The sequence below is a fragment of the Lentinula edodes genome (assembly GCF_021015755.1).
Source record: "Lentinula edodes strain Le(Bin) 0899 ss11 chromosome Unknown C8R40scaffold_73, whole genome shotgun sequence".
In the NCBI taxonomy this organism is placed as follows: Eukaryota; Fungi; Basidiomycota; class Agaricomycetes; order Agaricales; family Omphalotaceae; genus Lentinula; species Lentinula edodes.
In genome coordinates, this window is record NW_025764379.1 from 123,105 (window position 1) to 148,513 (window position 25,409).

The 25,409-nt window shown below is 46.3% G+C and overlaps 7 protein-coding genes across 7 annotated transcripts; 2 read left to right on the plus strand and 5 right to left on the minus strand.

The window, feature by feature from the left end:
• Nucleotides 1-47: 47 nt before the first annotated feature.
• On the minus strand, nucleotides 48-3,328 carry C8R40DRAFT_1062456 (PRP1 splicing factor, N-terminal-domain-containing protein; the record flags this gene model as incomplete). Its single annotated transcript, XM_046225467.1, has 10 exons — nucleotides 48-191; nucleotides 239-907; nucleotides 958-1,844; nucleotides 1,898-2,024; nucleotides 2,076-2,372; nucleotides 2,430-2,525; nucleotides 2,583-2,835; nucleotides 2,909-3,078; nucleotides 3,126-3,198; nucleotides 3,249-3,328. The coding sequence occupies 10 exons, from the start codon at nucleotides 3,326-3,328 to the stop codon at nucleotides 48-50; spliced, it is 2,796 nt and encodes a 931-aa protein (XP_046079369.1).
• Nucleotides 3,329-3,430: 102 nt separating this feature from the next.
• Nucleotides 3,431-7,365, plus strand: C8R40DRAFT_1178016 (GNAT acetyltransferase 2-domain-containing protein; the record flags this gene model as incomplete). Its single annotated transcript, XM_046232785.1, has 10 exons — nucleotides 3,431-3,627; nucleotides 3,681-5,101; nucleotides 5,152-5,600; nucleotides 5,654-5,788; nucleotides 5,843-5,985; nucleotides 6,040-6,182; nucleotides 6,238-6,384; nucleotides 6,449-6,708; nucleotides 6,766-7,061; nucleotides 7,161-7,365. 10 exons carry the CDS (start codon nucleotides 3,431-3,433, stop codon nucleotides 7,363-7,365), a joined length of 3,396 nt encoding a protein of 1,131 aa, XP_046079370.1.
• A 395-nt stretch (nucleotides 7,366-7,760) lies between these two features.
• Nucleotides 7,761-8,403, minus strand: C8R40DRAFT_848789 (uncharacterized protein). Its single transcript, XM_046236440.1, has 3 exons — nucleotides 8,303-8,403; nucleotides 7,969-8,245; nucleotides 7,761-7,909 (listed from the first exon to the last, which is right to left on the minus strand). Exons 2-3 carry the CDS (start codon nucleotides 8,198-8,200, stop codon nucleotides 7,842-7,844), a joined length of 300 nt encoding a protein of 99 aa, XP_046079371.1. The 5' UTR covers nucleotides 8,201-8,245; nucleotides 8,303-8,403; the 3' UTR covers nucleotides 7,761-7,841.
• Nucleotides 8,404-11,914: 3,511 nt separating this feature from the next.
• On the minus strand, nucleotides 11,915-12,243 carry C8R40DRAFT_1178017 (uncharacterized protein; the record flags this gene model as incomplete). Its single annotated transcript, XM_046232786.1, has 3 exons — nucleotides 11,915-12,012; nucleotides 12,067-12,174; nucleotides 12,234-12,243. 3 exons carry the CDS (start codon nucleotides 12,241-12,243, stop codon nucleotides 11,915-11,917), a joined length of 216 nt encoding a protein of 71 aa, XP_046079372.1.
• Nucleotides 12,244-15,212: 2,969 nt separating this feature from the next.
• Nucleotides 15,213-17,084, minus strand: C8R40DRAFT_1062486 (uncharacterized protein; the record flags this gene model as incomplete). Its single annotated transcript, XM_046225470.1, has 9 exons — nucleotides 15,213-15,476; nucleotides 15,526-15,622; nucleotides 15,679-15,769; nucleotides 15,818-16,025; nucleotides 16,080-16,225; nucleotides 16,275-16,300; nucleotides 16,348-16,549; nucleotides 16,607-16,657; nucleotides 16,712-17,084. The coding sequence occupies 9 exons, from the start codon at nucleotides 17,082-17,084 to the stop codon at nucleotides 15,213-15,215; spliced, it is 1,458 nt and encodes a 485-aa protein (XP_046079373.1).
• Nucleotides 17,085-17,168: 84 nt separating this feature from the next.
• On the minus strand, nucleotides 17,169-22,401 carry C8R40DRAFT_1241744 (CNH domain-containing protein). Its single transcript, XM_046233548.1, has 15 exons — nucleotides 21,729-22,401; nucleotides 21,301-21,678; nucleotides 20,833-21,242; nucleotides 20,516-20,773; nucleotides 20,319-20,462; nucleotides 19,954-20,265; nucleotides 19,648-19,917; nucleotides 19,445-19,600; nucleotides 18,987-19,380; nucleotides 18,771-18,923; nucleotides 18,453-18,721; nucleotides 18,177-18,396; nucleotides 18,043-18,126; nucleotides 17,347-17,992; nucleotides 17,169-17,288 (listed from the first exon to the last, which is right to left on the minus strand). The coding sequence occupies exons 1-14, from the start codon at nucleotides 22,354-22,356 to the stop codon at nucleotides 17,562-17,564; spliced, it is 4,107 nt and encodes a 1,368-aa protein (XP_046079374.1). The 5' UTR covers nucleotides 22,357-22,401; the 3' UTR covers nucleotides 17,169-17,288; nucleotides 17,347-17,561.
• A 56-nt stretch (nucleotides 22,402-22,457) lies between these two features.
• On the plus strand, nucleotides 22,458-25,363 carry C8R40DRAFT_850111 (carnitine acetyl transferase). The gene is made up of 7 exons (XM_046236441.1): nucleotides 22,458-23,275; nucleotides 23,329-23,353; nucleotides 23,407-23,563; nucleotides 23,618-23,794; nucleotides 23,847-23,934; nucleotides 24,002-25,022; nucleotides 25,094-25,363. Exons 1-7 carry the CDS (start codon nucleotides 22,898-22,900, stop codon nucleotides 25,222-25,224), a joined length of 1,977 nt encoding a protein of 658 aa, XP_046079375.1. The 5' UTR covers nucleotides 22,458-22,897; the 3' UTR covers nucleotides 25,225-25,363.
• Nucleotides 25,364-25,409: the final 46 nt, after the last annotated feature.

The window sequence follows — 25,409 nt, forward strand, 5'->3', positions numbered from 1 at the left end:
ACGCGAGAGTAACTACCTTAAGCTAAATTATCGGCGAAGAATAACATTTATTGAAGTACATCTGCGACCATCTCGAGGATTTCTCTGATACTCTTTCCATTGTTTTTCAGGTCTTTTGCAATCGCCTGCCAAACAAGCCCATGATGAGGCTCAGCAGTTACACATTTTGCTCTGACTTCCTCGCGGTGTTCCTGGGATCAAGATAAGATATGAAAATTTGCGACGCTAAGAATCATACCTCAGTTCCATGTTGACGCTCGAATTTCAACCACCATCCCCACAAGTCACCAATATCCGCACCCGTATCCACGGAATCGTCAGGCCGAGGAGGTACAGCTCGCTGAAACCATTGCCTTGCCTTTTCTATCTTTCTTTCCGCCCAGAACAGTCGTGCAACGGTACAAATAATGAGCGGGTTGTCATTACTCTTCTTCAACGCATCGAGGGCACGCGTCTTCCGCTGCGGACGAGGCTCTAGCCAGATCGACATCGTCCACAAGAGGCCTGATGTAGGACAATCTTGCAATCCACGAGCAAGCATAGCTTTAGCCTGTGCAGCGCCGCCAGAACGTTCTTCGACGCCTACTGCTTCGGCCCAGATAAGCTCGTTGGAAGGATTGACTTGACGCGCTTTGTCAAGTAATGCACGAGCTTTTATACTTTTCCCATCGGTTTCTTCGAGACGACTTGCTAGAATCCATAAGATAGGTTCTTTAGGACATGCCTTGAACCCTGCAGCAAAAGATGCGCGCGCAGCAGGGAATTTGTTCTGGGACTGGTATATTTGACCTTGGACCATGTATAATTTGGAAAACTTAGGAAATTTCTTAAGCGCTGTAGCCAACGTCTCCAACGCTGCATCGAGTTGCCCTTGCTGTCGCTCAAAGGTCGCCGATTTCATCCAAATCTGTCAGTCAATGTTAGTCAAAGGTGGAGATACAAATAAGGATGATATACCCTTTCGGTGTCTGCGGTACTTCGTGCTCGGATCAGTAGTTCTCTTGCTACATCGAGGTGTCCATTTTCTGCTTCCAATTTGACCGCAGCCAACCAAATCTTTTCACTCTCTTTATTGGCGTCAAAAGCCGTTGCAAGCACGTCCCTGGCACCCTGAACATTACCCGCTAGCCACCTTTCTTTGGCTGCCATGAGCCACAATACTTCTGCTTGTGGACAATGTTTGACAGCTTCCGTGAGAATGGCATCTAAGCTTTCGCTAGTTCCATGAGCTTTCTCCAACCCAGCCGCACGTATCCACAGATTCTTCTTGTCGGGAAATACTTTCAACGCATACGCCAATACCGCCCGGGCTGTTCCGACCATGTTTCTGCTCAACGCGCCCTCAGCATCGTCTATCCACGTGTCAAGACGGTCTTCTTCTTCGATATCCATCGCAATCGTAGCCTTGACTATAGATTCGGAAGTCAGAACGCTGCCTTGTGTTTCACACTTTTCCGCTTCTTTTAACCACTGCTCCCTCGTCAACAACACACCGTGACGCCGAAGTTCTCGTACGCCGGCCTCAATTGTCTTATCCACCAGGTCCAGCGCCTTTTTCTTTTCAGCCTTGGTTTTCTCCGCACCCATCATCGAGGCTTCCTGTTCTAAAAGTCTCCCAGCTGCTATCCAAATCTCGTGCGAGGTAGGTATAGCTTTACGCGCTTTGTTCAACACGGCCTTCGCTTTATCAAGAGTCTCCAATTGGGCGAGAGCAAGCCATAGCTCGACGGATAACGGGATAACTTCGACAGCACGAGACAGGAGCACTCGGGCATCAGAGGCAGACGATTCAAGGTTGACAGTTTCCTTCCACAGTCGAACAGAGTTTGGAATATGCTCCAGAGCTGGACGATTTATGAACTCCACCCAGAAGACGGGGATTTGTGACGGAACGTACCCTTTCTTAAAACTCGACGCTTAGATTTGACGTCATGCTCGAGATCCGCTGCCGCAAGCCAAATCTTTACACTTTGACCTACATGCTGAACAGCATTTGCAAATATCACTTTTGCATCTTCGTTATTCTAACAATGGAATATCAACTAGGGGCCGGAATGGAAAGAAATAAGACATACGTGCAGTCGGGCAGCTTCCAACCAAACGTCCTCATTCTTCGAACATTGTTCGCATCCCTGCTTAATGAGCTTTCGTGCAGCCACCATGCGACCAGCGTGTTCTTCCAAACAGGCCGCAGCAATCCATCCGGGAGCATGTTTTGGATTGGACTTGATAAGAGAGTCGAATAGCATACGCGCTCTCTTTATGTCACCAATTTCAGCGTCGGATTTCAACACAACACTATTGAGGGAGGTGAGGTATCCTTTGGGATCGATGGAAGTGGAAAGGCCAGATGAGGTCGAAGTGCCAGATACCTAAAGATAAACAGAAAATGAATCAATGAGGAAAGGGTCGTGATTTGTTCTACCTACTTGATCGAGTTTGAGGGATAAGATTTTGTCTCTTGCCTGTCCTATTTCGACAAAGTTTGTGGGACCTGCTTCAGCAGGCGTCACAAGTCCTCCAGTCTGCGCAACCAGATTTGAATCATCTCGATGGGAGATCCAAGAGACCTGGATACGCACCTGTTGCTGTAGGGAGTCTAAAGAGTTCTCGTATTCTCCTCTAGAACGATCCCCGGCAAGTATACTATCAGACACAGCATATGTTCTCTCATATTTTGGACGTTTCCGCTTTGTGAGATTCCCCACCTCTGGTATACTCTCCCACTCCTCGTCAGTGACAGCAGAAAGTCCTCTCTTCAGATCAGCAAATTGTTGTTGAATTTTTGGTCGTTCGGCGCGATGTTTTGCTAGTTGCGCTTGCTCCTGTGCCTCCCTAACGAATAAGAAAGGAGATGAAAGAAACGTCGGACGAAATATACCTCAACTAACCAGAAAGAAGCACACACCTGCGTGCCTTACGTCGTGCATCCATAGCTGCATCCACCGCTTCATAGATTTTGTCTGCCTCTTCGTCGTCCTGCTCATAGGCAGTTCCTGCAAAAAGACCGTATTCATTGTCTGGGTCTTGAAACTGTTCCGGGTCGACTTCAGCCTCTTCCCCTCGCCTTGCTTGGGCCTCCCTATATATAGATTAACAGAGAACGTAAATGAGAAGGCAGATACCCACGCGATAACCTCTGCGGAAGGACCCTCACGAGCTGGACCGATATCTGAACGTGTGGTGAAACCGGAAGCACTTGAAAACAGGATAATTAGTCTTTACATAAAGCTCAACACATCACTCACCCGCGACCAAGGCCAGCAACGTAGGATGCGGGTGCTGGCATTGACAGGAAAGCCAGTTTGTTTGGTTTATTAGAGGCCATTTCTATAGAATACAGACCTTGGTGATGGAGAGAGTCAAAGATATTGTGGGAACAAATTGATCTTGACCGACAGAATTTTATTTTTCCTCTTTTCCTTCATCCATGCGCAAACAACTTGACCCTCGGATACCCATTCTTGTCAACAACAATGTCACCAAAAATCATCGTTCGTTTGTGGTGCTTGTGGGGGACAAGGGTCGAGATCAAATCGTTAACTTGCATTTCCTGCTTTCTCAAGCAAGAGTGAGCGCTCGACCGTCCGTATTATGGTGTTATAAAAAAGACCTGGGATTTACTACGTGAGCAATTTACTAACTCCGAAAGATACATCTCTGAACTGCGATCTTTTCAGGCATCGTAAGAAACGCGAGGCCAAAATAAAACGCGATGTCAAACGCGGAATCCGTGAACCCAATGACCAGGATCCCTTCGAGATATTTGTCACCGTCACCGACATTCGTTACACCTACTATAAGGAATCTCATAAGATTCTGGGCCATACGTATGGCATGCTTGTATTACAGGACTTTGAAGCTCTCACCCCAAATCTTCTCGCTCGGACGGTCGAGACTGTGGAAGGTGGAGGACTGATCGTTCTGCTCTTGAAAAGTATGAACAGTCTCAGACAACTGTACACTATGGGGATGGATGTCCATGCACGCTACAGGACGGAATCGAGTGGAGAGGTTAAACCACGGTTCAATGAACGGTTTATTCTCTCTCTTGCTGCATGTCCGAATTGTCTATTCCTCGATGATGAATTGAATGTACTCCCATTATCGAAAGGGAAAGATATAGAGCCACTACCCGAACAAAACGGAAAAGGGACAACTAGAAGTCAAGAAAATGCGGAACTCAGAGAGCTCAAAAATTCCCTTGAAGGCAGCGTCCCTGCTGGTCCCCTAGTAGCTTTAGCAAAAACCACAGACCAAGCTCGAGCATTACTCACTTTCGTCAACTCCTTGATTACTCCCTCCGATCCATCTTCGTCTTCTAATCCCTCGTCTTCCCTTTCTTCTGCTCTCAATACTACAACCACCCTTCTCGCCGCCCGAGGTCGAGGGAAATCCTCCGCATTAGGCCTTGCATTAGCTGCTGCAGTGCATACAGGATATGCCAATATATTTCTCACCTCCCCAGCTCCCGAAAACTTACAAACCGCCTGGGAATTCCTATTCAAAGGTCTCGATGCTCTCGGTTGGGAGGAGCACCTAGACTACGATATTCTTCAGGCTACGCACGACCTTTCTTCGTTTGGCAATGGTGTAGATGAAGCCGCCGAAAGTAACCCAACTTTGGGCAAAGGAGATGGAGGGAAGAAACCTATTGTGCGGGTTAACATCTTCCGCAATCCCACTCATCGACAAACGATCCAGTACATCGATCCTCGTGATGCTCATGTTTTAGGTCAGGCGGAACTTCTTATCATCGATGAAGCCGCTGCTATTCCCCTTCCTGTTGTACGCAATCTTCTGGGTCCGGCGATGGCCAAGGGTAGCGCTTCTGCTGGTGGCTATGCCGTTTGGCTAGCTAGTACTGTGAACGGATACGAAGGAACAGGGAGAAGTTTGAGTTTGAAATTGATTCAGCAATTAAGAGACAATTCGAGCTCCGGCCCACCAACGAAGGGGGACAGTGGGAAGGGTAACTCTAGCCATGGCAATCGCACATTAAATGAGGTTAAGTTGTCTACTCCCATTCGATATGCTCCTGGAGACGAAGTTGAAAAGTGGCTGAATACTTTGCTATGTTTGGACGTCTCTTCATCATCTGGTAAGATCTTAATTGTCTCGAGTATCTCTGAAGCTGACGCTATTTTGTAGCACCTTCGCCGTTCTCCACACTCCCTCATCCTACCCTGTGCACACTATACCACATCAACCGCGACACTCTGTTTTCCTTTCATCCCGCTTCCGAAGCTTTTCTTCAACGCATTATGTCACTCTATGTTGCCAGTCACTACAAAAATCAACCTAATGATCTCCAGCTAATGAGCGACGCCCCTGGACACGAGTTATATGTCCTACTTCCTCCTATCAACGCCGAAGACAAGGAGGAGGCTGACATTCTGCCTCATCCACTTGCAGTGATTCAAGTCGCTTTTGAGGGCCGTATTTCACGGGAGTCGGTCCTCTCGTCTCTATCGCGAGGACTTCGCGCTGGTGGAGACCTAATACCATGGCTCATAACGCAGCAATATCAAGAGACAAAATTTGCGGAATTAAGCGGAGCAAGGATTGTACGAGTGGCGGTTGGCGAGGGCATCGGTGGTGTGAGTTTCACCACATCTCGAGATTTCTTCGTAAACTCAAAGCTCTGATTTAGATGGGCTACGGAAGCCGTGCGATCAACTGCCTCAATGCGTACTTCAGCGGGGAGTACTTCAACTTGGACGAACCTGAAACTGAGAACAGTGCAGAGACTCATGCCCGCGACGATGCGCGCGAGGCGGGTGACGCTGTGAATGACGTCCTTTAATAACTTCACCTTGTGTGTTAACATATTTCATATCAGAAAAAAGCAACACTCCACACGGAAAAAATCACCGTCCGAGCACCAAACGCTATGCCTCCACTCCTACAGCGTCTATCCGAACGACGTCCAGAGCAATTGGACTATCTCGGCGTTTCGTATGGTTTGACGGGATCTTTACTAAGGTGTGTAGTTTGTCCTCGTGTCCAGTACATGCGTGTATAATCTTCTTCATCTAGATTCTGGAAACGTCTCTCCTTTGTCCCTCTGTACATCCGCCACACTCCGAGTGATCTCACAGGTGAACACACATGTGTTATGGTCCGTGGATTAAACAGCACGACGGATGTTGAGATGGAGTGGTTAGGCGAATTCGGTGCAGGTAAGTGTCTCGATCTTCTTCGCATCGACCTTCATTAATTCCATTCTTATCGTAGATTTCCGTACTCGACTTCTCACCCTCTTATCTTTCCCAAAATTTCGTGACTTCGGAAGTGTGCTGGGACTCAGTGTGCTCGAAGCGATAAATAACAATACAAGTATCAAGGCTGTCGATACCCGGGAGTTGCAGGGAGGGGTGAAGGGTGTGTGCTGTCTTTTATATACACTTGTTATACACCTTTTTCAATTTTTTTCCTCTTACCACAGCTTTGACACCAGCCCTTCTACCATCTTTGCTTACGCCATTCGACCTCAAACGGCTGGAGTCATACGGTAACAATCAATTGGACTATCATGTTATTTTGGACCTACTACCTCTCGTTGCGACTCTCTTCTTCCAACGTAGACTGAATCGACCAAAATCTAGTGAAGCATCTGGCGAGGTGAATAACCTAAGCTTGAGTGCAGTCCAGAGCGCAATCTTGCTTGGTATGGGTCTACAGCGTAAAACCGTTGAAGAAATAGAGGTGCGCATTCATTTGCGCTTCGTTGGGTGTATATGATTTAAACTATCACTCGCACAGACAGAACTTTCATTACCCGTTTCACAAATCCTCGCAATGTTGGTTAAACTTATTCTCAAGATTACCAAACGCCTCAAAGATGTTCAAAAGGAAGGCATAACGCAAACCATGCCTGATCATTCTATAGCTGTCTCCCTCCCTTCAAATGACAGACCTGCGGCAAGTGAAGGAGAAACATGGAAAAATGTCTCAGCGACTGTCGAAGCAGAATTAGAAGCAGCCGGTGCAGAAGAGAAAGACGCCATGAAGAAAAGGGAACGACAAAGGGAAATGATTAATTCTTTAGATTTAAGAAAGTGAGTGAATCGACACCCAATCGTTGTCAGTATCCGCGTTTTGTGCTTGTCATCATATCTTTATTTTTTCATCAACGATCCTGACAACCAAAATGCTAGATATGCAATCGATAACGCCTCAATGGACTGGTCAACTGCTGAAACGCAAGTAGCTAAGATAGCTGGAACTGCAAGCAAAAAGTCCCATCAAACTGTGCTTAGTGTAAAAAGTATAGGCAGTAAGAGAAAAGCATCTGATATTGGAGATGATGGTGGAGGAGGTGTGAAAAAGCCAACGCGCAGAGGAAAGAAAGCGAAACGTTAAACAAAATCTACACGAGCTTTTTTGTACCGTGCTATGAGAGACAGCTTTCTATTGAATTTATAATGTTTCCGAAGCTTATAATACCGAGCTCATAATACCTGCGGTAGTGCCTAGTTTGTAAAACAATTCTCTTTCGGTACCACAGGTGAATTCGCGGTTGACGTTGGAGCGGGATGAGTCACCTCCGTCCTTCGTCGAAGGTGTGATCCTCGCTTTTGCTCGTGGGATTTGTTTCATTCTTTTGCGTTCAACATTCATCTTGATCACGGTATTTCCCCTTGGTGAGTAGATATGTGAAGCCTCACTTCAATCGTAAGAGGACCTCTGATCGTACCCTTGTCCTTCTCTTCCTCGTCCTCCTCTCCCACATGAAATTTGTCTTGACCTTTGTCCGAACAAAAACTGGGAAACTGGGAGGGAAATCTCCGAAATTTTCTTCGGCCATGGGTGTAAGCGTGGCCATTTTCTTCATTCCGTTAAACATCGTGCGCGATGCTATTGACATTTCCCCCAGGCTTTTGAGTTCTCATTCGAGAGAAAAATTCTGTACATGATTGAACCTCCCTCAGACTGACTTTTCTAGCTGCGAGACTAGACACGTACTAGTAGGACCTAGGTCAAGCAAGGATATGGATCGAGATGGAGGGTGACCCGGTGACGCTCTAGCTCTGCACATATCATCGATATCCCGAATCGTTAATAGAAGCTGAGTATCAAAGTGGAAAGAGCATGCAAAAAAGATGGACACCGCGGTCGAACAGGGTGCCACAGAAACAGAAAGAGATAGCAGAATTCGAAGTCTGCTCGGTGCTGAGCGCGAGCGCTGAGCTAGCATCCTTTTGATGGATAAACCTATGTGGGCGGCCTAAACAGCTGATCAGGAAAGATAGGATAGAACTATGATAGGAAGTGATGCACTGACTGTGGTCATCCCTAGATCTTCCAAAATAAATGAATATAATAGGTCGCTTGATATGCGACTCGCCCTTTTCATTTTCCCCCCTGCCTACACCAATGCATGTACCTACGATCCTCTGAACAGAGTTCAGAAATTCCAATCTAGTCTTGTTTCGTTCGTTCACAGTGATCAAAGTAAACCAATCATTTAGGATATCGATATAGTTTGCCTCCAACTAAGTAAGATGTGACTACAAGCTCCATTCCACGTAATCAAATCTATCACCAATGAGCAAAATCTGGATTCAGTACTTACTCACTTGGATAATGCGGTTATCAACTTCACCTTCAAGCAGGTACTGGTGTCCCTTCCCTCCGGACCTTCTTAATTCGCTCTCGACATTTCATGATCATCAGCTCAATAAATATTTTCACGAGTGGCTCCAACTACACAATATGGGCAGAGTGCAAAAGAAAGCGGTTCAAAGAGCTGGAATGTCACCGGTCGTCGATATACTTAGGTGTACCGCAGGCAGAGATTGGAGTGGAAACAGCCTCAAGATGGCAGTTTTTGTGAGTTGGATTAGCTTCTCTTTGTGTTGATATCCGTTGCAAGACGCCGCAGCAAGAGCTTATCTATTTCTTGAGGTGCCCTCCGTCGGTACATTAGGTGAGGTGCCAGTATCGAGCCAGGGTTCGAATCGAATCATAAAACCAAATTTGCATTTCTCGTGTCGCCTCTTCGACTCGTCCATACCATCCTTGGTTAGTTGAACGGTAGGATCAACAAGTGGAAGATCAGGCATACCGTAGATTCGTTCTTCATTCCGCTTGTGCGGAAGATTATCGACATGACTTCAACTCCACCCATCTCCACTCAATCTGCAGAAACATCGTCGTCAAGGCTCGAAAGATTGATGGATGTCTATAAGAGCCATCAGGCTGGTACTGGAAAAGAGAAGCAACGCTTTCCCCATGGGACACTCAAGTCACAATCTCTCACTTGTAATACACAAAACAGGACCACTGGTATTTATCCTGAATATTCACGATTGGAAGGGTCAGCGACGCGATACATTGCTGTCCTTCTGTTGCATTCTTATCCTATGCGCTTGAAAACTCTCCTGTTCCCTTATATGCGCGAGTCGAATGAGACGACATGGTCTATCGTCGTTGGTGTTGAGCATGGCCCTGGGAGTTTCTCCAATCGAAACAATCAAAGTAAATGATCTTTCCGCCTGGGAGCTTTGGATTGGGACCCGGTTGAAACATCGCAACCTTTCGTGTTGCCTCACCAGACGTTCGCCGGAAGGTCTTTTCGTTAACGAGCAATGAAGGCTCTATCTGATCCATAGAAAGGATTGTGTCCGCATCCATGAACCGTGAATCGTTCGAGTATACGCGAGGCAGTTCTCCTTATTCTGAACACGAATATCGGAGTTGTTCCCTCTCTGCGGTGGATTTCGAATTGGGACAACGGAGGATACAGAAAGATCACAGCGGCTTCGATGAACACCTTCAAGTATATTTACTAGGTTCCTTAGATTTGCAGTGCTCGTCACATACATGTTATTGAATGCTGTATCATGGCATCGGTTGCAATTATTCTAACGTGTGGCACAAAGATAAGTTTCTTATATGAACGTCTAGTAGAAGTTTTACTCACCCCAAGTCTCACCCTATGAGTTAACACCACCTGCCTTCCTCCAAAACTCAGAAATACTGGCGTTTCCTCAAATTGGACGAGACAAATCCTGGTCAACATATCAGTGCTCCAAGTCTATTGGTCACTATTTCCGTCTGTATGTCATATTCTCCCTCTTGATTGAACCTTTAACCTGTATGCAATCTCGTGGATTTGTGCGGATCTTTTTCTATTAAGCGGTGACATTGCCCGATTGATATTCCTGTGATATTCGATGACTTAAGTGAGTTTTTTTTCGATTGTCCAGAATCCTCTCACTCTTTTCTTCGTAAAAACAAGGCTTAAGGAATTCTCCTGGTGGTTCGAGTGATCGTTTTTGTCGGAGAAACAAATATGGCAGAGGGGGGATCAGCTACCAAGTATAGGGCCGTATCGGAGTCGTCGCCGAACTATTTAAAGTCTATTTGTGGTTGCTTTCGTGCTTCTTCTGTTTTTTGTCACAACTTTTCTCCCATCTTCGAACGCCATGTACACTTGCCCTGATTGCCTTCAATCCTTCAACGGACCACAAAAATCCCTGACGACGATACGAATAGCAAGAAAAAAGGCGTCTCAGCCCAATATCAGCCGACACTGTCGGCACTATCCAGTACGAGTTTTTTTCAGTTCTTTTTCGCATACTGTAATGCTAAAAGTCGTTGAGTAGGAGAGGCAGAGTGTCTTCCCACAATTCAACTATAATGATAATTCTTCGGTGAGAACAGTGAGAGACTGCAGTTGCCCCCCGGCCATACTGATAATGTTCCAGGCTCAGCCTACTACGACTACGGTATGTTCTCTATATGCGCCTTCGTACTGAGTACTCGGAGGTTCAAGATCTTCATAATGTTCTCTTGTGTATGTTCCACAAGCCAAACGATAACTTCGGTACTACCGGCTCAATGGTTAGTTTGCCATTTGTGCTAGTAGATGTTCCAAACCTGATGTACTCTCGCAGGACATTGATATTGTATGTGTGCTGTATATACGTTTTTATGATTATTAACAAGCTTCATGCTAAAGACAACGCAAGAACGTGAGGATCATTGACTAGGCAGTGGTATGTCTTACTGTTCATCCACTGCTCGTGAAAGGTTTTTTTCTCATACTTCCTAGGCTTCACATACTCGGATTTGAAGCTATCTATCAGGAGCTTCGTCTATGTCCCGCAGCGCGTCCCCGCCTAGGATTGAAATTAGTGAATCGGCAGCTATGAATATCGATTGTGAATTTTCATCTTTCGCTTCCCTTTTCACTGAATTGAATTTTCTGCCCAGAAACACCCGCACATCTTGATCTATTATCCGTACCTTATGGCACCTTGCTTTGGAAGTCGCTGCAACAAACGATCTTTATATCTGGTTGGATATCTCATCTTGTTTCTCTTTGCCTCCTGCGTGTACGCATAATTGTAAATATAACGAATCAGTACAGTACGTATCACTGGCATTACCATGTCTATACATCTCTAAAGTTGACTGCGACTAGGATGTTTAATTCAATTGTCTATAAGAAAGAGTACCGAATACTTAGGGCTTTACTTACCGAAGCTTAACCTTCTAGATCCTACGAGATCGTATGTACAATTTAACAATCCAAACAGTCGGACGATGAAAGGGCAAAGCTGTATATACGGCCCGTTTCTAATTTTGCTCCCAACTTTCGAAAGTGGCATTGAAAGGCAGCTCTCCTCTAACCTGACCAACATTCAAAGCTCGACATCGCTATACTCAAGGCTCTTTTTGAAGAACTGGCCTGAGCCGTGCGGGGAGTTTATTCGCCACAACTGAGCATACGAGGGAAAAATGGCGGGCCGGAGCTGCACCGATCCTTCGAGTAACAAATTTCTGTAGGTGGAGGACATTTAGCAGTGAAGGCTGGCGCAAACATCACAATCGAATATTCGTACAGAACTTTCATCTATGGTTTCTACGAAATCTATGGAAAGGCAGGAACAACCAAAGCGTGTTACACTAATTCGAGAACGTTCAAAGCTATCTGTGCAGCGCCTGCTCGAGCAGCGTTGCGGTTGCTGCCAGTGGCTCTTCCATGTTCAACGCCATTTACTGCCAGACAGCTAATCAATGAACGATAGCGCATATACGCAATTTCCAACTCACTGTATACAATGGATATCCAGACACCTGCATGTTGTGTTCCGGTGTGAGTGTCGGTATAAGACACTGTAAGGTGACGGCTTTGAGCAAAGTTATTGAGGGCATTTATAGCTGAGTAGAGCGTGTTATCTGAGCGTGGTCGATATTCGATGTGTAAGGTCACTACTTACGTTCAGCCATGATGAAGGTATTGTAGATATAAAAGGACTGGGGAGCATTGGGTGCATGAAGGACCCAAATTTAAAGCTCCTGGAGGAGCTGAGGAAATGAGCCGGCCTGAATAGCTTTGGCCATGTAATGATTTTTCGCCGGTACGAGACCATAGCATAAGTTGAAAATTTGACGGAAATCTGGTCCAACCCAGCAAACAGCTGCGAGCGACACGGTATCAAGTTCTCCACGAGGTACTTGAAGAGTTCAAGCGCCAGGACATTCGATACCAGACATCCTTGAAACAGGAATATCCACAGATTGGCAAGCGCTGGCTGTATTGGACTTTGATCTGAATTGAGAGCACGAATATACCTGACAAGAGGTGCGGTAATGGCTGGAATGGTCGCGGGCCCTTGGCCAGCATTTGAATTCATGCCCGACTTCTTCAATACACGGCATTAAACTTTGGATTTTTGGGTGATCCTTAGGTTGCAAGCTGCCTCAGCGCTTGTTGAAATTACCATACGCATGGAACGTATCAAGCATCCAATTGGAAAGCAAAAATGTGTACGCCAGGGGATCATTGTTTTTGCCGTCCATGGCTCCGTTCGCAAAGGATAAATCTGTCGTTGGCCTGTGCTCAAATCAAATCGTGTATCAGCGTTCGCAGGAGTTACCGATACTGTTGGTCATCCAAGACAATGTATATCATGGACAGCCTGAAGTTGCGCATCGGATACACATAGATCGTCTGAGGTATGGGACCGGACCGGGGCCATGTCGTTGTCATTATTCTGTGGTCGAGATGATTATGTACAATTTTAGTGATAGCATTCGGGACCCTTGCCTGGTTTGTGCGGGTCGACGATGCGTACTTTGCATAACGACCCTATTATCATATACCGTGACTGTTATTTCATAAGGAGAATGTCACGAATAAAGATACAATTCCTTCTAGAAGAGTTTCCTGCGAGTAAGGGGAGATAGTTGGACATGCGTTACAGCACCTATTAGACCAAAACAAACCGCGCGCCTTGGCCCCCGAAGCCTTACACTACCCATGCGATTCGACACGATTTTTACCACCGGAAAGCACGATTAACAACCATGAGAGTACATGTCAAGTAAAGTCTGCGACGAGTTCGGATTGACCAGAGTGTTCGACTCGGACGAAGGAACAGGAGGAAGAGCCGGCGCTTACAATTTGAAATCAGACGCCTCCCCTCAGCGCTCAGCATTGACCATGTCGACTGTTGACGTATAGTATAGTTGGACGTACCAATCCTTGCGTAGAAATCCTACGGAGATATGCGATAGGCTATCCTAAACTGCTACGTGCTAATTTCCTACAAGATTTCTTATCTTCGAAAATCGGCAAGTCGTATTATGGCAAGCAATCTGGACAGATCGGAACTCACTTGAAGAATTTCGAAGGTTAGCACCGATATCCTTCTCATTGATATTGGTGTGGCCATAATACTACATATATGTATTGCTGAACGGGCCTATAGTTCCTCCAATCGTTTGCTGCGGGAGTAATGCATTCTCAATCTCATATTGGCGGAGTACAAACTCGTGTAGTGCACTTCTGCAGCCTTCATCTACGCGTTTCGCGAAGACCTTTTCTCGTCTCACCCCGCCGGCGGATTGCGAACTGGTCATGATGTTGATGACAGTCACTGGGTGACTTCCCGTAAGGATTATTGGACAGTACATTTTTTTCAACATCCGTTCGTCCGATGAATGGATTCTGAGCAGAACTCGAGCAGAACCGTCTAGGGGCGCATCCGAACCCCTCCCTAAATGCTTCTAGCAAGATTATTGGACCGAGGTCTACCAAGGCTTACGGAAATCCAATGATACGTCGGTTTTACCACAGTAAATCATCGGACTAGCTGTCTCGCAGCTGAATTCTGCTCGTGATGCTGCGGGTGTATCGGAGGAGACCGAACGTACGTGAGCTCAAATGTAGAATCAGAAAACTCGAATATAGAACAACTTTGAAAGATTACTTTGCTTAAGTTAGTATGCACAATTTCAACTATTTATTACTGCCAATTGGCTCGCTATGTACGTAGACACTACTCTGGCAATCATTCAGATCGTCTCCATATTTCATCAATGCTGAGTCGCCACTGACACCGGCGGTTTCCTGTACGAGTGCCTGCGGGGAACCGGCGTTCAACTCTTGGACCGTGCCGTGTAATAAATTTACTTTCCTTTCCTGCTTGGACCGATTGCGCGGCGCGACCTTGTCCTATCGTGCGTATATGATAGGTATAATATATGGCGCAATATGTTAATAGGACCACGTCGGATTTCCTTTCAGTTTTCTTTCCAGACTGCTCTATCGCTTTCCCGCCCACGAAGTCTCCATACGATTTGAAGAGAATATCGTAATAAGAAGTTAGATTTAGAGAGGACATAGGCGACTCAGCACAACTTGCGATTGAAATTCAGGCAAGCCGGTCATTAGAAGCACCGCTTTGAGGAATAATAACCGGCCTGAAGGAATGGTGTACAAATTTAGTAAAGTTCCGCGCAAGAAGGACCTGCGAGGGCGATATACCATAATCCAAGTACATAGATCATTTTTGAGCAACCTGAAAATAGGTTGGCTTATCGGCGTTATGAACAATTTGACCCACGATGTAAAATAGTCCGCATTTGGTAACGATCTTTCCTTTCTAAGATGCATGATGTCATCCCATTCTAATCGCTAGGTTGATCAGACCCAGAACAATTCTGACGTGTCCCTGCAGTATGTTTTGCAACTGGGGTACGTGCTGGTATGTGTGCACGTTTGTAGATTAAGCGAACTACCAGCAAGACATACAAAGCTATTAAAAAACATAGATGCAAGAGGTTGGGGACGGCAGCGGCATTAAGTGAACAAGGTAGGTACGATAATGCGAGTGGCCGCCACTGTAGGAATAGCATGAGAGAATTGCCAGCTTCAGCAGTGTCGCCATATACAAGAAATGCAGGGTCCAAATCTAGAGTGCGACTACAAGAGCAGCAAGAGTGGCTAACAGTGGCATAGCAAATATTGAGAGAGAAGTATGTTGAGTGGAGCCTCCATTCGAGCTGGTAGAGGCAGAAGAAGTGCTATTCTTGGATTTGGCGTCACCAGTGCCATCTCCATCGGTGTCAATACCTCCATCGCTGGTGCCATTGGCAATGGGGAATGATGTGTTGAGGTTACTCTCCACATACATGTTGGTATAAGGAATTCCGTTACATTGACCAATGGGCTCCAACTATGAAAACATAAGCACAGCAAAACAATTAACGTTCACTACAACGTACGGTGAATGGAGGGTTGTGGTTCAAAGCAGCGGGGAGGGTATATCCAATTGCCATGTCTACTGTCTGTTCGTAGAGGTCATGTTCCAGAACAATGAAGCTATAGTCATGATAACGTCAATGACAGTAAAACTTGAAATCCGGCGGAGAACTTACCCATCCTCAAGTGTGGAGGCATTTCCTAGAATACCTTCAAACTGACTGAAAGATGCCTCCGACGTTACCACGCCACCCGGAATCTCCCAATCTATGGATACATGAGCAACGTTCCTTTATTGTGACCCATGAAACATACCAAAGGTATCGAAGGAAACACCGGAAGGTGTACGGGTCCAAATGATGGGAACCATACCCATAGCTAAAGAGATGGCGCGAACACGGTCGTCGATATCGCCATAGGGAGGGCGCATGGTCGTCGGGGTTACACCAAGAATGGTCTTGATAGCCTTTCGAGTCCATCCCAATTCAGCAACTATCTGCTCTGTGGTAAGAGTAGTAAGATGCTATTATTAAACGTCAAGATACGTTCATAGACCAAGGTAAAGGAAGTGACAGACAGGATGAGACCAGGTGTGTACGGCGATTTCGTGACCTGACATGTACTCATCAATGAGGACATTGGGATTTTCAATACAACGTGATCCAACGTCGAAAAAGGTGGCCTTGATATTCTGTTCATTCAAGAAGTGTAGAAGTTTAGTTGCTGACGAAGGGTAAGTAGGCTTAGAAAATAAGACAGTTCAGTGACTCACTGTAAAAGGCAGGACCATCGTCAAAACTATAAAATATAAGCCGAAAGACTGGTGAAAGTGTATTTGACCATACCTTGTGCCCCAGGTCATGGGCTTACCAGGACAGACGGTGATGTCAGTGTCTCTAGTGTAGCCGCCGCAAGTCCACCATCCACGAGCAGAAGCATTGGCAACATTCGCAGGATCACTGACACATGTTCCGTCCACAGTTGGACTGAGGTCAGGAATGTCCCAACCGTCCAATTCCTCCATCCATTCCTGAACTTCAGAGGAACCTAATAATAGTAGATTAATAAAGCACTCCTATGATAATGGGATGAAATGCGGCATACTGGTGTCGGGGAGTTTGTCTTGGGCGGGCCAGTCAGCCGCATTGAAAACAACTGGAATCAAGATCTGTGAGGCTTATTACAAAAATATAGATAAAAATGGCTGACAAGGAGTAGGTAGAGGGTCAGCCCCAGAATAGTATGTCGGGGAAGCGCCGGCGGTATAAGTTGTAGTGACAGCTTGAGTGACCTCGCTAGGCATGCCTGAGCTGATTTGGGACAAGGGCGGGTAGCTGGTACCCCAGGTGGCGGAGGCAGGAGCACCGACAGCAGTTGTGGTTCCGGTGCTGATACCAGTAGTAGAGCTTGAGGTAGCAGAAGTTCCACTGGAGGATGAAACGCTACTGGCTGCTACAGTCGCAGACGTAGCCGTACTAACTGAGGAGGAGGCCGTCGCCTGGCGCTTTATGTGAAGAGGATTGATTTTAGTAGCATTAGCGGCAGTAATAGCCAAAAGAACGGTGAATGGTTGAAGCTTCATGATGCACGTCGAAGAAAAAGAATGACAGCGCGAAGCGCGACTAGTTGGAGAATTTCGAGGTTTATGAGAAGAGCGCAAGAAAGAGATCAAAAGCGAAACTTTTCCTTGACTTAGTAGTGGCAATTTTTCCCATGCCAAGCCCGGCCGGCGGCACCCTGATATTGATCTCCATACGTCACGACGTATGTAGACCGGTTTTCCGCCCTCAATGTAAAGCCTTAAGCTCGAAGATTATACATTCCGAGAACGAGAGCTTACTTACAGGTTGAAGTCTCAATACAGATGCAGTAAAGATGTAAGTATATGCTAGGTGAATACGGAGACTGAGACAACAGAGTGCACGTGAAAGTACAGGCCCTCTGAACGGGCGGTAAAAGAAGAATGATGCACAGTAGAATAATATAACGACGTTGCAACAACAAAAGTGGAATAATTCAAAATGGATATAGAAGCACCGGAAGAGCGAGTAAGTTCGGACTATCGAGGCATGGAAATCATAGAGGCATTGTCAGACACCAAATGTTGTGGCTCAGCATAGTTCGTGCGCAGTGCAAACACTCGGTCGTCCGAAACCATCAATATCTCATCTCGGACATATCCTTGTTGCCGGGGATGCATAGGATATTGCATCTGAAGTGTTGGTGGTCCTCCGTAACCTCCGTATCCTGGCCGGTACGGTTGGTGGTAACCGTTGTATGGATTTGCCTCGTATCCAGGCTGATACATTCCTGGATTTGGAATGCCCCAAGAATTCGCTTGTGAGGCAGCGCCAGTCATCGAGGGGGGATTGTCGGCGAACAACAGCCGCAGATTTGACCCTTGGATAACTTGTGTCATCAAGCACGTCTCTATATGTCGAATTTCTACAAATGTCGGTTCAAACGCCAAAACGTATGGCTCGTGTAACGCTTCACAGGAGATCAGCAACCAAACTTTTCAAACTACCGTCAGGACCCACCAAATCCCGTTGGAATTCCTTCCCAAAATACCATGAACTCTTTCCGAGACCGCCGACCGTTTTTGTTCACATAGAAAGCAAATTCTGTGAAGAATAATCATTAATCAGAAAGTATGGATGCGTGATAATCTTACCGTCATAGCACAACAGGAACTCGTTTTGGATGCGGTAAATAGCCATCGGCCGTAGATTATCTCGCTTACGGACAAAGTCGAGTGACTCATCGTTGGGATCCAACAAGCCTTGCGTATCCAACGTCTCCAGATCAACAATTTCGAATCCCCGCGAGCAACCCACACATAACTTAGTCTTGAGGTAGTGGATAGACGACGATTCAACCGGGATATAGAACTCCTATGGAGACCCGCATGGTAAGGTATTATACATGACCTATTTTCAGGAACACCTACTCTGAATAATTTGAGTGTATCGTTACCCCCTTGGAGAAGTTTCCGGAATGTGGGCTTGGCACGGCCCCTTGTACCTTGATCTATCGGTTCTAATGTTTTGAAGGTACTGGAGAGTTGACTGGATTTGACAATGCAGACTAGCATTCGACCAAGACAATATCCAGTTTTGAAGAAGGATGTATGGGATGTTATCCGTTTGGCGCGTTTTAACCCAGCTAGGGGATCTATTGGATCTAATGCTTCGAGGGGGAAAGTAATGACGCTACGTTCTAAAAATGATTCATCAGTTTTGCGAGAGAATGAGATCACACTACCGACCAGAAAGGACGATCAACAACTGATAATCCTCTAACACATCGATTTGAGTGACATCCATTAGTCCGAGGACTTTGACCGGATCTTTATTCACTTCCCGTAGATCGCTGAAGTAAACGCCATCGTCTGTACCATACGCAATCTTCCGACCGCCACCTAGGTACGTTGAGCCTATTAAGCCTGACTCCTCCAATGCAATGAAACGGATCATCCACTTACTGAAGGGTGCCGCACAATTGACCTTGTTTGGGTTATTAAAAAAGCCTTCGCTTAACGAAACCGTCTCGAAGATATTGCTTCGTTCTTTTATTGCCTGTTGCTGCTTGTAAATGTTCTCCAGCCATTTTTTCTGGTTGAGATTTGAATTCGCCCATAGGACAAGATTGTAGTACTTCCGTCCAAGATGGACAAAGTTGATCCAAAATTGACCTTTGGCATCGGTCTTGACGTGGACGGGTGGCACAGTAAAATTAGGCGACGACCTGGAATCGCGACTGAAGGAGTTTTTTTTAACAAGACCTTGCCGTCGATTCCCTCGCAAGGTATTATGCCCATTACCGTTAGGACTTGCATCATCAGAAGCACTGACCAAAAGGAGTTCAAGTGGTATTGGCTGTTGAGGAGGGACAGGAATAAATTATGATCTGTTGTTCAAATTTGGGCCGGATATCACTCACGGGGCGATAAACTTTGTAGAATTCGTGTTGCTTCGTCTTAACAACTTTGGTGAACAGCAGGGCATGATCGAACAGATACACTTGCAGTTCGCCATCGCGTTTATTGAGAGGGCCTTTGTATATCATTTCGCGACCTTCCTCTCTCAAGCGAAGTGGCTACGAAACATCAACAGATATTTTTTCTCCTAAATTGTAGGACTCACCACTTCCTCCCCGGGTCGCCATTGCAACTGCCCATCGAGCTGAATCAAATTAAAGCGGTTCTCGGCTTGTCCAGACGCCGTGTTAACGCGCCCAAGAATTTCGCGAATTACAGACACAACTTGGGGTAAAGTGGTCTTATCAGGATTGTCCTCAGGAGTATGCTTCAACACAGCTTCCAGAAGTAAAGGATACCTCGCCAGACGGGTGGTTGGTTTCGTCAAGTACGCATTGAGCTCTAGTTTACGTGATTCCGGAAGCCGTTCCGTAACCTAGTTAGGAATTAGTACAACCAAACGACGAAAAACATGACTACGACTTGCCTCGACAAATTGAGCGAAAGCAGGATTTGAGTTCTTCTCCTTCTCGAATTCATATTTTCCGTACAACTGATGTGAGCCGTAAGACACAAATGGATTGTTGAAATGGGGAACCGCATCAAGCAGTATGTCCCCAATCTTCTCCACCACAGCGTATTGTTTTTGTCGTTTGACAAGAGCATCACGTAGACGAATATTGACTGCGATTATGTCAAATACGTTCCAGAATACCTGCTCGAGGAACGCAGTACGTCTATCCTCGGGAATGACGTCGGATTCCTGCAGTCGTTTTATCCAGATCTGTGTGGTGTAAAAATGAGCATAGATAGCAATATTTGAATGCAGGAGCTTACATCTCTGAGATATTCCATATCACGGACGAAGTCGCGTTCAGTGTATATGACTTCATTGATAGCCTCTTGCCGCTTTTTCTCTGTGTCTGACACACTGTTGACAATTTCTTGTGGCACAGAATGAATCCACAACGTTCCGTCATCCTTGAAATCACCAAATCAGAATTGCATTCAGGCGTCAAAAGATCAAGGCTCACCGGCGTGTCATTCAAACTTTCCTTGCTGATCTGTTTGGAGAGCCCTGGCTGTGGCTTCATGTTTAATCGAGCCTGTTGCTCGAGGCGCCGTGGACAAGCAATGCTGTAGCAAAGTTGGTCTCTTGAACAAGTAGGCGAGTAGCAATCCGTTAAGAGAGTGAATACACCTGAAGGAAGCTCAACTTCATCGGAGCTGAATGAACCTTTGCGAGGACGCGATTGATTGACTGAAGGAGAAGGCGATGAAGGTTCACCTTCCTGTATTCGAATAACGTGTCAATAGCTTGAATGTGAGTTTGGAATAGGAATGAGCATACCACGGGTGATTCGGTAGCCGTTTGGAAAGAAGGCAGCTCGCTCGATGTGGCATTCACATTCGGCAGCTCACCACTGACGAAAGGACTGGGCAATTTTGTACGGAATTGGTATAACTCGTTCGCACTATCTCTTAACCGATGGTCGTATGTAACATCGTGAAAGAATTTTTGCGCATCGAGAGCTCTTCCAAGGAGTAGAGCGAGATTCCGATCTGTGGTTTTTATGATGTAGGCAATCTTATCGACAGCTTCCCGGCCATCAAAAGCATTCTTGTACGTGAGACCGTCTTTGAGCCTATCTGCGAGTTGAATGCGGTCCCGAAACGCTTCCGCGACTCGTGAAAGCAACGCTGGGTAGACTATTGGCGTTTTGCGTGTGTGAGTTTTGATAGAGATGGGAGAATGGCGCCCTATGGATCAAGTCAATCGGGGTTGAACACGCTTCATATATGACCATCAATGACGCACCTTCTGGTAAACCAGGAATTGGGACTCTAGAAGCAAGAACTGCACGCATGGAATTTGTTGCTGCCGACATGGACATTGACCTATCCTGAGCTGATTTCTCTCGACGGGCGTTTCCTGTTACCCTATGGATATGGGCAGACTCCGATGATCTCCTTCCCGTGCTGGTGCCTACGAGTGTGCTGGTTGTAGCAGTTTCCATGGATAAGGAGTTGTTATCAGCCAAAGAGAAAGATGAAGGTGAGGTACTAGCGACAGATGACCGTATAGATTGAGCCGAAGCTGTGTCTACATGAAGCGAATGATTGGTGGAGGCATGGGAATGACGATTATGAGAAATGTTTGTAGTAGAGTTGCGTTGAGGCAAGGAAGACATAGTGCCTGTATGACGCTTTGATATAGATACATTAAGATATATAGAGGGGGCTCACGTGGAGATTCCTTTCTTGCCCAAGGCAGCTCGCTACTGTCATCAGTACTTTGATCGCTCGAATTGCTTTCAGCTGCGAAGTCGATACCGAGTCTACCGTCATCGCTTTCGACAGCGGGAAGGGAAGACGGAGTGGAATTTCGATAGATTTGAGCTTGGTAGGCTTGGGCCGGGGTAAGGCCCGACTTGGTCAGTGCTTCGAGAGAAGGATCTGGTGGTTCCTCTGGCTTCGGGGCAATAATTCCTGGTCCGTTTGTACTGGAATGTATAGATCTGGCCCTTATAGAGACAGAAGGAGGGGCAAGAGAAGGAGTATAATTGTATGAAGAAGGAGTGTATCTCGGGTACGCATTTGGGGGTATATTGGAAGAGTTATACGTTGGATTGGTGTACAGTGACGGCGAGTGATGGTACTGTTGAAAAGACGTCCTCCTGTCAACGGCATTTTGCTGGTAACTCTGCGGTTGCTGCTGGTAATAATAGTTAGTTTGAGGTGGGTATGGAGGCTGGACAGTGGGAACAGGAGATTGATGATGGTGAGAGGCGCTTGGACGTCCAAAGATAGACTCGTAGGCTGCATTCCTCTTATCTGGTGCGGGAGGCTGCCTAGGACCCATTGGTTTGTCCATCGTCGTTGACGATGATGGTGAAGGAGGAGAGTTTGCCAGGCGCTGGTCACCACGCGCCGTATCAAAATTCCGGCTTGATGAATAGAATTCGGCCGGCTTGACGACATTGAAAAATATCCTTAGTTGAAGCAGGTTGAAGCGTCCAACGTATCCTATCTATCGGCTTTCTACCACCTATTGATGTTCAGCTTCAACGTTCTATTTCAAAACTCAACAGTCTCAACACTTGACCGGCCCTGACCTCCATACAAAATTCAGGAAACGTTTACAAGGAATACTGGAAATTTTCCAATTGGTCATGGTCAAATATTTCCCTTTTAAATTCATCAGATATCCTCTGGACGATTCATGTGGAAGGAAGGGTGGAGGCTGTTAGAGAGAGGATCCTAGATGATCCCTTATGTATATCCTTGTTCAGTTCCACTCTCTGGTCAAAGCTGTACATTTCGGCGGTTCACACGGACCGGTAAATCACTCGTGCGGAAATCACCTGCTAAAGCGTTAAGAGGGGTCGCCCAGAACTTTCGTGTCGTTCTTGGCTATGTTTCCCGCTAGGCTATCTAAATATCTATCAAAGAAACCTCTCCACACGATCATGCACATTACCCGTCAACGTAACACACACTGGAAGACCTTCGCACCCTCAGCTCTACCAGGTTCAGAAACTTTTGCGGCCCAAAGCTCACTTCCAAAGCTTCCAGTACCCGAGCTTAGTGGAACATTGTCGTATCTTAAGGAGAGTTTAAAGCCGATAGCTTGGAATGAGGCTGAGTACCGCGCCGTGGTATCCAAGATTGACGAATTTGGTGCTAGAATCGGACCAGAATTGCAGAAACGTTTGCTGAAAAGGCAAGCAGAAACTGATCATTGGCTGGAACGTTGGTGGGATGATGGCGCATACTTGGGATACAGGGAATCTGTAAGTAATATAATTGACTGCAATATGAATCCATGATCTGAACAACCATCTAGGTCGTCGTTAATGTGTCCTACTATTGTAAGCTTAGCCCTGTGAAAGACGCGATAAGCTGACATCACATCCAACCTTAGATGGTTTTGATGATCACCCCTCTCACCTGCGTCAGACTCCTGCTGCTCGTGCAGCCGCTCTCGCAAGAGGTGCCATGTTGTTCAGAAAGAAATTGAAACAAGGCCAAATAACACCGGAAGGAACGAGGGAAGGGCCGTTTTGCATGGACACATATAGGTGTGTGATATCTTCTGCTTCAGCAATGCGGAACTCCTCTCAATTCTGAAATAGATGGATGTTCGACTGCTGCCGGATTCCCGGTTCGGACGGTTTAGATTGGAGCAAGTCGTTTGCTGTAGAGGGAGATACGGGCGACTCGGGACATATTATCGTTATGCGCAGGAATCGTATATGGAGAATCGACGCGGCTGTCAACGGTCGAATACTTAGCACTGACGAATTAGAGAGGTGAGTTGACCCAGAATCATGTTGTCGAGTTCATTAATCAGGCGCACCCCAGCCAGATCAAATACATATACGAGAACACCACACAATCTTATTCTGGTGTCGGTATTCTGACGGCTTCTAATCGCGATGTATGGGCTAAGGTATCCGCCTCAAAGTTGTGATATATCCTTGTCACCTCGTTAAACAATCCTTTGTCTATTAACATAGGATTACGCAGAACTTGTGACCTCAGAGCATAACTCTGACATTTTGGACACAATTCATTCATCTGCCTTCATCATATGTTTGGAAGAAGGTGCTCCATCATCACCAGAACAGAACAGTCGCGTTTTATGGCATGGGCATTTCTCCAATGGTCAGGCCGTCGGTCTCCAGAATCGATGGGTCGACAAGCCTTGCCAGTTCATTGTATACGACAACATGTATGCCGGCTTCATGGGAGAACACTCGATTATGGATGGAACTCCCACCGTTCGTCTGTGCGATGAAGTCCTCGATGCTTTAGCGAGTCCTTCTTTCGATCATGGCGTTAAACCATCTGGTCAGCCCGCTATTCCTCCCACTCCCCTCGATTGGGAGATATCGGCTGCAACAGCCCAGGCTATCATGACTGCCAACGCCGCGGCACTAGATCTTATCAATAGCCAAGTGCTTTCATACTATCTTACGTCTTATGGGAAAGACGAAATCAAGAAATTTGGCGTGTCTCCGGATTCTTGGGCGCAGATGATCATTCAGCTTGCATATCGTAGAACAATTGGGAATGAAAACAGAAAGGGTGGCACATACGAAGCTGCTACGACGAGGAAGTTCTACAAAGGTCGCACGGAAGCTATACGAGTGGTCACCTCTGAATCAGACGCTTGGGTGGAAAGTATGGACAACCCAAATGCTAGTAACGCCACCAGGAAGGAATTGTTCAATCTTGCTACCAAGAAGCACGTTGCACTAGCCAAACTATGCGGTGCAGGTCAAGGAATTGATAGACATATACTCGGTATGTTGCTACTTCCGGTTTTCGAAGACATTTCTCGAAATTCCGCAGGTCTCAAGAAACTACTCGCGGAGTCCGAAGAAACACCCGCATTGTTCTCTGATCCCGTATTCACGAGATCCAGCTATTGGGTACTCAGTACATCTGCTATATTCTCCAAACACTTCAATGCATACGGATGGGGAGAAGTAGTTCCAGACGGATTTGGTGTCGCTTATATGACGGGGCACAATGGTTTGTTCTGCACGTTGGCATATTTCACGGTCATCACTGACCGACTTGACTTTCTAAATTTCATTCCGCAGATCGTCTGCAGTACACTATTACATCTAGGAAGGAAATGCCTAACTCCAAATTTATTAATGAGATTGCTTCAGCAGCTAGGGACTTATACAACCTACACAAAACCATTGGCACGTCGAAAACGAAATTATAGATATATAGATAGAATAACGTGTAGTTGTTGCATTTAACGAATGAGTACTCAGATCTCAGAAGCTGGCTGGATGTAGTTTGCAGCTTGTGGTAAGTGAGCAAGTGCGAAGGAGTCCGTCGTCGATATAAATTATCGCCGTCGGCAAGTGCCATCACCTCACTCTTCTTCATATTACCAGTACCATT

Bases quoted from the DNA above. Each gene is read 5' to 3' on its own strand.
- C8R40DRAFT_848789 (XM_046236440.1), bottom strand. From the start codon at position 8,200: ATGCTAGCTCAGCGCTCGCGCTCAGCACCGAGCAGACTTCGAATTCTG. The intron at 7,910-7,968 runs GTACGTGTCTAG...AATCATGTACAG, and splicing joins GCTTGACCTAGGTCCTACTA to AATTTTTCTCTCGAATGAGA.
- C8R40DRAFT_1241744 (XM_046233548.1), bottom strand. From the start codon at position 22,356: ATGGACAAACCAATGGGTCCTAGGCAGCCTCCCGCACCAGATAAGAGG. The intron at 18,397-18,452 runs GTAGGTGTTCCT...GGGTCTCCATAG, and splicing joins ATACACTCAAATTATTCAGA to GAGTTCTATATCCCGGTTGA. The intron at 17,993-18,042 runs GTGGGTCCTGAC...TCTCCTGTGAAG, and splicing joins AGGAATTCCAACGGGATTTG to CGTTACACGAGCCATACGTT.
- C8R40DRAFT_850111 (XM_046236441.1), top strand. From the start codon at position 22,898: ATGTTTCCCGCTAGGCTATCTAAATATCTATCAAAGAAACCTCTCCAC. The intron at 23,354-23,406 runs GTAAGCTTAGCC...ATCCAACCTTAG, and splicing joins CGTTAATGTGTCCTACTATT to ATGGTTTTGATGATCACCCC. The intron at 25,023-25,093 runs GTTTGTTCTGCA...TTCATTCCGCAG, and splicing joins TTATATGACGGGGCACAATG to ATCGTCTGCAGTACACTATT.